This window comes from Heloderma suspectum, chromosome 12, assembly GCF_057233095.1.
Source record: "Heloderma suspectum isolate Gila_16-S chromosome 12, 16-S_ref, whole genome shotgun sequence".
In the NCBI taxonomy this organism is placed as follows: Eukaryota; Metazoa; Chordata; class Lepidosauria; order Squamata; family Helodermatidae; genus Heloderma; species Heloderma suspectum.
In genome coordinates this window covers 32,764,014-32,777,552 of record NC_139469.1, presented here as the reverse complement: position 1 = coordinate 32,777,552, position 13,539 = coordinate 32,764,014, and the positions used below count along the sequence as shown (strand labels likewise).

At 47.6% G+C, this 13,539-nt stretch overlaps 1 protein-coding gene across 1 annotated transcript in view; it reads right to left on the bottom strand.

The window, feature by feature from the left end:
- The window catches only part of HS3ST6 (heparan sulfate-glucosamine 3-sulfotransferase 6), a 123,228-nt gene extending 110,229 nt beyond the window's left edge, over nt 1–12,999 (bottom strand). Inside the window, exon 1 of the mRNA XM_084818945.1 lies at nt 12,257–12,999. Coding sequence (XP_084675071.1) covers nt 12,257–12,762 — 506 coding nt within the window. The 5' untranslated portion in view covers nt 12,763–12,999. The remainder of the gene's footprint in view (nt 1–12,256) is intronic.
- Between the last annotated feature and the right edge of the window lie 540 nt (nt 13,000–13,539).

Below are 13,539 nucleotides of genomic sequence, written 5' to 3'. Positions count from 1 at the left end.
AACCCCCTGCTCAATGCAGGAATCCAAGTCAGAGCATCTGACAGGTAGAAACCATTTTATGATCCTCTCAGGGTCCAGCAGAGTTCCCTCCACTCTCAAGCAGCCTTTTGGTTTTCTCTGGCCTGATTATAAATGCTTCCAGGTCATGTTTGGACTTAGCTGGGACAACAGCTAGCTTTGGTGACAGACAGGGATGGGCCGTAGCTCAGTGGCAGAGCCCCTGCTTTGCATGCAGAAGGTCGCAGGTTCAATCCCTGGCATCTCCAAGTAGGAATGGGAAAGACCCCTGCCTGGAACCCTGGAGAGCTGCTGCTAGTCAGTTTAGTAGACAATGGTGAGTTAGATGGACCAATGGTTGGGTGAACCAGCTTCCTTGTAGCTCACTGGCAGAGCGGATGTGTTGCCTGGAGAAGCTCCCAGGTTCAATCTTCAGACAGGGCTGGGAAAGACCTCTGTCTGAAACCCTGGAGAGCCGCTGCAGTCAATGTTGCTGACAATACTGAGCTAGATTAATTGTAAATCAGATTCAAGGGTTTCCGCTTCCAGTTTCTCCTCCTTCTCTCCATCACTTTTCTTCCCCATAAATCATAATGAAAAAAAAATGGTGGCGGCAGCAGCACCCCTGGCATAAGCCACCTGACGTCAGCGTACAACTCAGTTCTTGGCCACATGAATCACCAGCTGGAGACAGGCAATACTTCGACTGGGCGGGCAATCACCCAATCCACTTTGAGGAAAGCAGGAGGGGCACACCCAAGAAGAACCGGCCACTCGTGCACTATCACTGATGATGTGAATTGACCTTAAACTAGAATAAACCCAGAACCGGGACAGAAGTGTTTGGTTGCTTTTTCTAAGACTGACATCCACCAACGGATCTAACTAAAGGGAAGGAGACCTCAAAAGGTAGACACAAATACTTTATTTGGGGATTGCACAGTTCTGGTTTCTCTCTGAAAGAACTGAATCAGAGTCACTCACCTTTGAGGAAGTCAAAATACCTAAAACCCTTTGCCCACGAAACCGTCTTGAGGCCTTCTCCCCTTTGTGTGTCTGTATTTGGTCTCTTTCCTTCTTTCCCCCATCACTTTCAAACAGCGAAGAACCAGGCCTGCTTCTTTGATTGAGTGGGAGAGCTGCATTATGCAGCGTATCTAAGGATGTCACGTAGCCCAACTGGTTGGGTTCTGCTGGATTCTAGTCATGCCACGCACTGGTCTGGCTTCCCAGTTCCAAAGAACAACCAAATCTCAGAAATAGGAGGCAAAATGCACTAGTATTATTCTGCCCAATCGTTTTATAATAACCAGGCCCACCTCCGCCTTCTATTGTTTTTAGCCAGTGAAGGGAGTCACACCTAGGATGGACATTTAAGGAAGCAGGGAGATCCACAGAGACAAAAAAAGGGTAGCAACACACCCGTCGTCTGGAGAAGGGAGTTCCTGGGCTCACTTTGAAACCCCCTTTTTGGGCAGAATGGAGAGCTGCCCATGGAAAACAATGGAAAAATCCAGGATTTTAGTACAGCTGTGACTGAGCAGCAGATATCCCCCACCCAAATGCACAATAAAGACAGAAGTTCATGCTCTTTGTAACTCAGGCCTTATTTCATGTATATACAGCTTGTGAATATTTTAATAAATATCCTGTCAATGCAAGCGCAATCCTATTGTTATTATCTCCATAATGCAGGGGGAGAGTGGAGAGGGGAGGGACTGAGGCTACCATGAGAGAGTGTGTCTTACAGTAGTCCTGCAAAGTAGTCCAGCATTATGTGTCCCATGTTTGCTTATGGGTGGGTGGAAGTTGACTGAGAGAAGAACCTTATAGTGGAGTTCAGTGTTGTTCAGTCTCCTGGCTTTTAGGTTTTGTAGGGGGCAGGGAAAGGCAGCTGAGGACTGATCACAGCAGCAGTATGGAGGTGGGAAGGGGTGATCAATTGCTTTCCCACCCATGGGGGGGAAACCAGTGGGGTTTGTTTGCGGGGAGGGGACCATTTTGACCCTCAAAGCAACCTAAAGTGTTAATGACCTCTTCCATAGCGCCATTGCTGCAGTCAATTTCACGCCCCCATCGACATTCTCCCTCCAAAAGAGAAAAGCCAAACCACATGCAGGTTGAGCCTCAGGGTTGTTAAACAGTGCTTTAAAATAGTGCTGCGCCGAAATTTCTCCCACATTTTTTTCAACCATTCTCATTCAATTTGATAGAAGAGAAGGTGCTTTTGAAAAGAAATTCAATTGTGAAGAAATTTTGGAGAAATTCTCATGGGTTGGGTTTGGGTGTCTTGGGCTTACCTCACTTAGGAGGTGGCCAAGGAGTGAGTGAGTGCAAAAGTCCTATTTTTCATTGTACAATCATTGCTTCGGCAGCCTGTAGCCTCCTCAGCTTCCTGTTGTTGTTGTTGTTGTTGTTCAGTCGTTCAGTCGCGTCCGACTCTTCGTGACCCCATGGACCACAGCACGCCAGGCCTTCCTGTCCTGCGCTCTCTCCCGGAGCGTGCTCAAGTCCATATTCATTGTATCGGTGATGCTATCCAGCCATCTCATCCGTCCCCTTCTCCTTTTGCCCTCAGTCTTTCCCAGCATCAGGGTCTTTTCCAGTGAGTCTTCTCTTCGCATTAGGTGGCCAAAATATTTGAGCTTCAGCTTCAGTATCTGTCCTTCCAATGAGCAGTCAGGGTTGATTTCCTTTAGGATGGACTGATTTGACCTTGCAGTCCAGGGGACTTGTAAGACTCTTCCTCAGCTTCCTACACTTCAGTTAAAGCCCCGTTTAAGGCACTATGAGGTAAATCCTCCCATTGGGCTTTTTCAGATCAGGACATGCAGGAAGCCTGGGAGGCTAGCTGTGATTAGGTATGCTCAAAAACACCACAAAAATAAATTATAAAACATCCTGAATGAGGCAGAACCATGGAAGCCTCTTTCATGGCGGAAGAAAACTTTCAGGAAATTGGAGGACAGATTTTGGCAGAGTACTAACTCCACCTCATCCCTGGAGCTGGACACCACACTGCCCCCACCTGTATTGCGGTGGATGCAAACTGGGGGCCAGCTGGCAAGACAGTTGATGCTGTTGCAGCACAACCCTCCCCCCACCAAAAAAACCCTTCCCTAAAAAGAAAGAAGCTGTGCTACAAGCCCTGCCAATCGGGAGCCCTAACTGGGAGAAACTGCTGAGAATTTCTACACCCCATGGAGAAATTCTGTGAAATTTTCTCCCAAATTTCTCTGCCCACAAGTAAGGTGGATAATTTCAAGAGGCCATTTGTGCACAGCTCTACTTTAAAATGCTGCTGTGGATTCCCCTGCCCACCCGTCACCCCACCCATCTGCTCATATTCTGTTCTATCATAGAATCATAGAATAGTAGGGTTGGAAGGAGCCTATAAGACCATGGAGTCCAACCCCCTGCTCAGTGCAGGAATCTGAGTCAAAGCATCCCTGACCGGTGGCTGTCCAGCCTCGTCTTGAATGCCTCCAGGGTGGGAGAGCCCAGCACCCCCCCAGGGAATTGGTTCCACATTGTCCTATTGCTCTAACAGCCAGGAAGTTTATCCTGATGTTCAGCCGGAATCCGGCTGCCTGTCACTTGAGCCCATTATTCCGTGTCCTGAACTCTGGGATAAGTGAGAAGAGATCCTGGCCTTCCTCTCTGTGACCACCTTTCAAGGACTTGAAGAGCGCTATGCTATCTCCCCTCCATCTTCTCTTCTCAAGGCTAAGGAAGCCCAGTTCTTTCAGTCTCTCCTCACAGGGCTTTTTTTCTAGTCCCCTGTCCCCCCTATCTATAGCTGGTTTACATTTCCAGCCAAAAATGCCCTCCAGAAAACACAGAGCAAGTCAAATGTGTTCCATTGCTCCCCTCTGGTTCCCTCCCAGCCCAAATCCAGAGCTGAATTGTGTGCAGAAACGTGGTGCTCCGCTGACCTGCATGGACATGCGTTGCCTTTTCCAATGTTTAGAAACTCAAAAGTGTAATTTTGTCACACAAACCAGGGTAACATTTGCACAATTCGCAAATTAGAAGTACTCTTGACTAGTCAAAAGGCAGATCAGAGAACAGGGATCCAACCTGTGCTGGATGGGGCTACACACCCGCTGAAGAGTCAGGCTTGCAGTTTGGTCCTACTCGTGGACTCGGCCTTCAAACTGGATGCCCAGGTTTTGGCGGTGGTCAGGAGTGCATTTGCCCACTGAGGCTAGTGTGCCAACTGTGCTTGTTCCTAGGGATGTCTGATCTGGCCACAGTCACAAAGGCCTTAGTTGCATCGCATTTGGACTACTGCAACATGCTCTACATGGGGCTGCCTTTGAAAACTGTTCAGAAACTTCAGCTGGTCCAGAATGCTGTGGCCAGACTGCTGACCATGGCCAGTTACAGGGAGCACGTGGCTCCCTTGTTCTAATGGCTTCACTGACTCCTGGTCTGTTTCCAGACAGAATTCAAAATGCTGCTTATGATCTATAAATCCCTATTAAAGGTTATGACTGATAAAGCCTAAAAAGCCCGTGTGGTGTACTGGTTAGAGGGTTGGACTGGAACTCAAGAGATCTGGATTCTAGTCCCCACTCAGCCATGAAGCTCACTGGGTGCCTTTGGGCCAGTCACTGACTCTCAGCCTAACCTACCTCACAGGGTTGTTGTGAGGATAAAATGGAGGGGAGAAAGACTTGTGTAAGCCACCTTGGTTTCCTTTCCAGAGGAAAAACGGTGGGATATAAATGTAATAAATAACTATAATTATAATTGGATTTGGGGAACTGAAATATGGCAGCCTTAGTAGCATCTAAGATAATGAGTCTGGACGTCCCTGATTCAAGTTTCTCCTCAGACACAAACAGGCTCACAAGCCCCCTGTTCCTTTTGCAATATGGGAATTAGCATAAACAGTCTGCTTCATGAGGCTCTTGTAAGGATCACTGAGGTAATGTATCTGAAGCAATGTATTCTGAACACTTGAGGTGTACTATATGAACATTAAGAATGACTGCCATTGCATCAGCAGAAAGCTAAAGTGACTAGTCCTCAAGAGCTGATGTAGGGCAGTGGCTCTGAGTATGAGCTGCAAGGCCCCTGACGCAAATCTCACCTCGGCCACAGATTAGGTGGCCTGAGCAAGGCCCCCCTGCTCTCAGCTGCCTTGAGTGCCATTTCTGGCAGAAAGGTGAGGTACAAATCAAATCAATCAGTCAGTCAATCACTAAGCACCTCAGCCCCCCAAACTGCAATATGGAGATAGATAATACTGCCGATCTAGATTACAGGTCTGTTGTCAGGATTACCAAGACAGCGCGTGTTGCAGCTTAAAGACTATCACATTTATTATGGTATAAGCTTTCATGGATCCCATCGAGGCACGAACACTTTTAAGGACGATATTGGTGCTATATTGTAATAACAATGTACGGTACTATCTAAATGGGTGCAAAATATGGGCTCTCCCTCTTCACGTATATTCTATACAGCAGGGGTGGTCAGCAGGTAGATCTCCAGATATTTGGGACTTCAACTTCCAGAAGCCCCTGCCCGCATGGCCAATGGTCAGAAATGCTGGGAACTGAAGTCCAAAACATCCGTAGAGCTACTTTCTGCCTACCCCGCCCTAGAAGACTCAGGAACCTTTGATTGTTTTTTTTTAAAGGATAAACTTAGTTTTGAAATTGCAGAGGGCCAGGTGTGATAGGTCTGTAGCAACAAAAACCAAGCAAAAATCTTGTAATCTGACAACTTGAGGTTTTCATGCCTCTGATGGGGTCCATGAAAGCTTATGCCATAATACATGTGAGTCTTTTAAGGTGCTGGAAGTCTCTTGGTTGCTTTTGCTGCAACAGACTGATATGGCTGCCCTCTGGAAATTGTTACAAGCTTCTTGCGGGTCCTTTGGGACTAACAGATTGACTCTGGAGGATGCTTTCGTGAACTACAATTCATTTTTGTCAGATACATGAAGAGTTAACCTCTGTCACACACATCTGATGAAGCACGCTCTGGTCTACAAGAACTTCTGCCAGAAGAAATCGGTTAGTCGTGAAGTGCCACAAAATGCTTCATTGTTTTAGTTTGAAAAGTGGTTTGTAGCCAGATGTGCAAGATTTTGTCCCTTCCTCTCCACAAAACAGAAAGGTGTGTGTATGTTTTTTTTGTAAAAAAAAAAACAACTCTTCACAATGACATCCCATTCTCTCCCTTTCTTTCCGTTTAAGCTTTAGAACGCAATATTTTAGGTGTTGTTTCGCTGGAGTTAAAGAATATCTTAATTCCTGGACTATCCATTAAGTGATTCATGTTACCGCCTGGAAAAAAAAGCTGCATTTCTCCTTCTGCTCCTACATTAAAGAGTTAAAAGGTTTAGCAACCTGAGGAATTGCTTGTGGCTTTCTAACTGAAGGTTGCTTTTGTTATTAACAAAGAGTGCAAGTTCCAGAAGGGGTAGGGCAGGGCGACCAACCAAAAAAAAACTCCACAAAAAGATGCTACCACTTCGCTTTTGTTGATTTGACAATATATTTACAAAGCGATATAACTCCTACTTCAAAGAATACCAAACACCAATCATAATCAGTGCCAATTTCATATGTGTGTGTGTGTGTGTGTGTGTATATATATATATATACACACACACACACACACACAGAACTCCATTTTGGATTAACACTGCATGGGAAAATACAAAGATATTGGATTGCAAGAAGAGAGTTTGAGGCTCAAAATATTTTCTGCCTTAAAAAAAAAAGTGCTTAAGATGAACCATTCCACAGGTGCCTTGGGGGTTCAACATGTTGGTAATTAAAAGCTTTTGGCACGGTTTGGGGTTTCTTGGCTTAGTCAAATATTTCAGAAATGTTGACACTACTTTGAAAGATTCCCAGGAGCAAGGGAGCTCAATTTTTCTTCCCCCCCCCCACCCCCCATATACACACACACCCAAAATTTAAATATCTCTGTATCACCTGCACTCATATGCAAACTTAAATACACCCAAATTAAGAAACATGCCGATTTTTCTCTGCCAGAAAAGAGAGGGGAAGAAAAACAGACAGAAGTCCAAGCTTTGAGAAGGCAGGCCTATAGCCGGCCTAAACATTGGGGGGGGGGGGGAGTAGGGGGGCAGTTCATCTGGCTTGCAGGCCTTTTAAAGACAAAATTGTAAACTCTTTTTGATTATTTGTTTTAAAAAATAGGGGCAGAGAAAATTTAGGGGGTCCAGCCCCTCCTAGCCCACCTCTGGCTATAGGCCTGTGAGAAGGAAGATACTTTTTGCTGACTATTTTTTATACGATACTACCCTATTTTCTGCATTCTACACATCTCACCAGGGCGCAGTCCAGCCAAAGTCCCACTGATTTCAGGGGGAGAGTTGAGAACGCACTGAACTCTCTCTCATTTAAACCAGTAAAATGTACAGTTCAATTTTATGCACATGTTTACTCTGAAGTAAGCCTCATTGCTGGTTTCAGTAGGGGTTATATCCAGAATTACAGCCTTAAAATAACTTAATTTTGGCTGGATGGCAGTCACCTGCCTTTTACATCAGAAAGAATGCAACTGTTTATTGCTGCCTCATCGCTACCCCTTGCTTCGCTTACTTGTCCTTCATTAATTCTGCTGAGCCCAAAGTCAAATGAAAGAATGGCCCATCGAGACACACAGGCAACCCCAAAGAAGTCCCAGAAGTCAGGCAAATAGTTTATACTTATCTTTTAAATCCACTTTAGGATAACCCCCACAGCCACGAATGTGAAAATGTGGTTTTAATTAAATGTTTTCATCATTAGAAGCCAAGCTCTAATCGTTTTTTTAAAAAAAGAATTATTTCAGCAGCACTACAGGTACATGCAAATCTAAAGAATGAGATTAGAAATTACCATCATATTGTTTCAGTCATTAAAACACAAACATGAACAGATGTTCTACTTACTGTCTTGAAAACCACTCCAATACTCTATCTATCTATCTATCTATCTATCTATCTATCTATCTATCTTGACACTGCAGAAAATGTACCATGACTGACCTCAACATTAGGGCTAAATTTGCTACTGAGTTAAAGTTTTTCATCACAGAATTCAGAATATAATTCCTGCAGAACTTACTAAACCACCATTTGCTTTAAGACAGCCATATAACTAACAGCTGAAATCCTATGACACACTTACTTGGTAATGACTCCCATTAAGATGAGTGGGTTTTACTTTTGAGTAAATATGAGGATCTGGCTATACATCCTATTGAAAATAATGGTTAACAACCAAGTTTTATATGCTCCGTGATTTTTTAATGGGACTTAGTCCATCTTGATTTTAGATTGGACTGAACCTTTGCTCTGATTGGCTCCAAAAGAGACACGAAGACTGGGAATGCAACGGTTTCAGAAACGGGAAGGTAGCAGCCATTTTAACTGCTTCATTTTATGTCCTTCCACTCCACCACCCCAAGATAAAGTACCGGATACATCCATTTACTTCTAAGCAGAGATAAATCAGCTCCAGACATTTATCAAGTTGGCGAAGATATGAGGGTTTAATATTAAACATATGAACGGTAGCTGGACCTACTCAAAGCTGGGCCACCTAACGAGTCCATTCTTGCTATAAGAACATTACATCCCTTTGATCAATCCCATCTCATTGCAACGTAATCCCATAAGGAACCCAATTCAGGTTTTTATCCATGCACGTTCCCTCTCTGCATTTTGCCAAAAATTTCAGCTTCTTGAAAATATCAAGTTCTCTAATACTTCTTTTAAAAGATACTAAAAAGGAAGAGAGTTTATGAACAAGGGAAATAAATAAATTAAAGAACCCATTTTTAAAAAATTAGATGTTCATGAACACTGGAAAACCCTTTTCAAACATGCATACGTAAATGATATTCATCCTACAAACGTGAAAAAACAGATACATTTTATGTCATTTGATAAGATGCAACAGTGTGATGTAATATTTATGCTTATTATCAACAGGGGGAGGTAGGGAAGAGAGGTTTACAAAGGTTGGTTGTCAGATGATTTAAGGAGAAGGATAGTTTAGCACTTGTTCAGTTTCTGTTACCATGCCTTCCAGATATTTTGCAGCCTGATCCTATTCATGCTTGCTAGAAAGCAGATCCAACTGAGTTCAAGGGACTTTACTTCTAAGTAAATGTGCTTGGCATTGCAGCCTTAAGTACCTCAGCATGACTCTAAACCCTTATGACCTCTTTTTGGAAAAGCCCATCTACACAGCAATATTGTCTCATGTATGCCAAGTGATGCATTTCAATACTTTTCCAAAAAAAATTAAATTTACAGTGATCAAAATGTATTTAAAAGTTGCAAGCCACTAAACCCCCATTTCAACGCTGAATTGCTCAGTTTTGCGAAATCTGATGAGATCACCGCCTCCAAACGCCTGTTTGAAATAAGTAATGGGTGTGCTGTTGTAGTTGTTCTTTCAGTGGGACTTGTGTAGCTGACACTCCCAATGGGTTGTGGTCTCTACCATCTACCCCCCAAACTGAAGCACGGATTGTAATACCCAGGAGAAAAATAATGATGCACTGCAAAAAAACAGGCCTGAGTCTTACTAGCGTTTCACTCCAACAGCCTGACTCAAGCGGAAATCTCTTGGTCCTTAACTGCAGCCAAAATGAAAGACACGTACGTGTTACTGCGCCAGCTCACATTTGTTTCCTGTTACCGTTCTTGTTTCTCCTACACTCTGCCAAAATATAGACTGTAAGCTGTTTGGGGCAGAGGCCTGCCTTTTTAGTGCTGCTGTTGCTCTGCAAAGCACCGCTGCATAAATAAGTTAAGCTAGGCTAAGCACACACAGAGAAAGCCACAGGTCCTAATACTATTCTTTACTGATAGCACTAAAAGCACATATGCCAAGTAGCCACCTGAACTCCTGGGTCCCATCCTGATCCCAAGAGGAAAGCGCTAAGCAAACCAAGCACCAAAGGACCTTAGACATACCCATAAGAGGCACAAATTCCTCCTCTTGGCTTTCTCTTGCCAGACTGGCACAGGGCTTGTGCGATCGCACTAATAGACTCTTGTGAGATATCTGTTCATATCAACAACTGTTTCTATTCATATCTAGCATTTGTAGTGGGTTGTGGCCAGTGTACATCGGGGAGATTCATGTTAGAATGCCATTACATAAATGAGGATGCAAAACAGCAGCGAAAGCCCTATTGTGAACACTCACTCTGTGAGTGCCTTGGTGCTGGTGGGGAGAGACACTCTGAGAAACTAATATCCACAGAGACTTAGAGAAGTGAAGGTGGACGGGCAGCCCCGTACGAATGAGACAGACTTTCATTAGACTCCTTCTAGCATGGGAACTCTCTCCCTCTGTATCTCACAACTTCTCCCTCCGTCCGCAAACAGTAGTTTATTCAGCTAGTAAAAATGGAAGCTCCGTCAGCCCTGGTCCCAGTTTATTGTAAACATATTTCTGAATTTTGCAGGCTGATGGAGTGATTGTTGCCTCACTCAAAATGGGAGGAAAATCCAATTCAGCTTAAAACTGTGATTTCAAACATGACGACTGCCACTTGCAGTTCTGTTCAGAAGTTCCAAAAGAGGCGAATGTTTACAATCCCAACTAGAGAAGAGGGAACAGATGTCGAAAGGCAGGAAAAGAAAGCGGGAGTTGCCTGGAAAACCTTAATGAATTTGGAACATTGATCTTTTTGCAGTTTCAATGCTGTGGGGTGGTTTAGAGGAGATGGTCGCAACTTTAGAAACTTTCTGTGTACCCTTCAAAAGAGACCTTCTAAGGTTTGGGGTCTCGACAAGTACCATGGATTGTGTTGGGGCCAAAGGAACATTATAAACCAATGCTTTTAAAAGTGTGTGATCTGCCTTTCAGCCCACCAAAGCTATACACTGAGGGCCAATACCTGAACCTCAATTAATCACTTTGGGGATTTAAAAAAACAACAGTTTCAATGGTTGGTCAGCTTTTGTTACCTTGTCTTTGTGAAATCTAGACCCCTTTGAAGTCAACAAAAGCCGAGGCCGTGCTGTTGACTTCAAACGAAGCTAGCCTTCAACTCTGAAAGTTAAGAGTGTCTTTCATACTTTATCCCATAATAGAAAGTTTCTAAAAGGAACTACAAGGGCGGCAAAAGGGTAACATGAATGGGAGATAGGCCTAACATTTCATCCACTATAAACCGAGTATTGCTCATTTAACATGGGTGGTGCAGTTTGCCACGGCATCTGTGGCCTACATTTGTGGCCTGTGTGTTAACGATGTGGTTCAGGAGCAACTTTTAGAAGAAACTTCTGAACCAATAGCAACCTAAACATTTTGGGAAAGATTTTAACGTGGCCATGGTTCAGGAAAGGCGGGCCCTAATATAAAAAGGATTTAATGGGATTAACGGAGAGATGCACCTGTCATAATTTTGATTAAAACACACCTTGTGCCAAAATTGTTAGATGTTAATCCAGAATTTATCTACTCGTTTAAGCATCTGACAACAGTTGGCATCTATAGCTTTCATTCCACTGGCAAGATTATGTACCTAACTTTAATGAATAAAGGCGCAACAAAAACCCTGAAGCAAGGTAGGACATTAATTATCCAAAGGTGTTATTCAGATTCTTTTGACGTTTCTGCCACTCGCAAAGGCTCAGAGTAGACAACACTAGAAAGAAACACAAACAATGCTAAATCGGATCAACAGACCGTGTTCCAATCTAAGTAATCAGGGTCAAATTTCCCACCCTTATTCATTGTTGGCAAACTGGGAATTCCGAACAAGAGTTCCAGTTCCCAGTACAGAACCAGGGTTGGCAGTTACCCCGGGTTAATTAACCCAGCATGGAACAGACAGTGATGGTGTGACATATTTTAAACATATGAAGGGTGGGGGCTGGTGGTTTTAAAAGCGGTGGGTTTAAGCCTTGTGTCGGGTGGGGCACGAACTGGGCTTTGGGACAAGGGGAAGGGGAGAGAGGGGATGAAACTGAGCCTCTTGTTTAGAGTAATTAGACACGGGCCATTATTATTATTTTAAATGAGGTAAGGTTCGCAATATTGCGCACCTCGCTTTGTAGCCGTAAAACGCGCGATCCCGGATTATCCAGGGTGCGCAAACGGAGGGTGGGAGGGAAGCAGCGTCGAGCGGCGAAGGAGGGGGGCAGGCCCGGGGCCTTGCGCGGCCGCGCTCCCCCCCCAAAGCGCCGGACGCCCGCGGAGGCGCCGCGCGGGATGGAGACGCCCCCGCCCCGGGGGGCAGACGGGGGCGGCCTTACCTGTACCAGAGCAGCCCCTTCTCGTAGCACCTGTCGAAGAAGTGGGGCTCCGCGCCCACGGCGCGCACGTCCGGGTGGATGCGCAGGAACTCGAGCAGCGCCCGCGTGCCCCCTTTCTTCACGCCGACGATGACGGCCTGCGGGAACTTCTTGCTCCCGGCGCCGTTGGCCACGGGCAGCCGGGCGCCTCCGCCGGCCGGGGGGCGGGCGCTGCTGCTGCCGGCGGCGGCCGCCTCCTCGTCGTCCTCGCCCAGCGCCGCGTCCAGCTCGGCGGCATCGCCGTCGGCGAGCCGCGGGGGCAGGCGGCGCTCGGGCGGGGCGGGCGGCGGCGGCGGGGCAGGGCGGCGCAGGCCGGCGCCGGGCGGCGGGAGCGGCTCGCAGGAGCCGGCCAGGCACGAGAAGAAGAGGCAGCCGCCGCAGAGCAGCAGGAGCATGGCGAGCAGGAGCGGGGCGCGCGGCGGCCCGCCCAGGTGCGCCCGGAGGAGCCCGCCGCGGCTACATCCCATGGGGGGCCGCGCCCGGCCGGGGGAGCGCGCCGGCGGCCGGCGGGGGCATCGCTCCTCGCCCTCGCCGCGCGCCCTCCTCGCTGCGCCGTCGGGCGGCTCCCGCGCCCGCCCCAGCCGAGCGCTCGTCGGCCCGTCCTGGCCCGCCGGGCGAGCGTGGCGGCCGCCCTCCTCCCTGCTGGCCCGGGAAGGTCCCGGCGAGGCAGCTGCGCGGCGGCGGCGCACCTCCTCCGCCCCTCCCGGCGCCCTTCGGCGGGCCACTTTCACACCCACCCCTGGCGCCGCCCCTTGGGCTGGTCACTTTCACTTCGTCGGGACTCCCCCGCGCAAGGGAGCGAGCGGGACCCCGGCTGCCCGGCAGAGGCAGCCAGGGCCCGCGGCGAGGAGGGCGCCGCCGCCGCCCCGACGTGACTCCGGGCGGCAGCGCCGCGCCAGCCTCGGCGGCCCCGGCAGAGGCTCGAGGGACGCACCTCCTCCCGCGCGCCGGCGAAGGAGGGATCGAGCCCCTGCGCGCGCGCTTGGGAGCAAGCCCGCGCCAAGGCGTGCGCGGGGTCGGGCTGCCAGCCTGCAGCTCGATGCTTCCTCGGGAGTAAGCGCCCTCGCGATCAGTGGCTCTCAGACGTCGCGAAATCCTCCCGGCCTCACACGCACCCGCGTGAACACCCATCTCACTCAGCCTGCCCTGGAAGTCAGCCCCGCTGGTTTCGGGGGGGGGGGTTCCCTCTCAAGTAAGGGCATCAGGATCGGGGCGTCTCCAGTGATCCAGGGGCTGCAGCGACC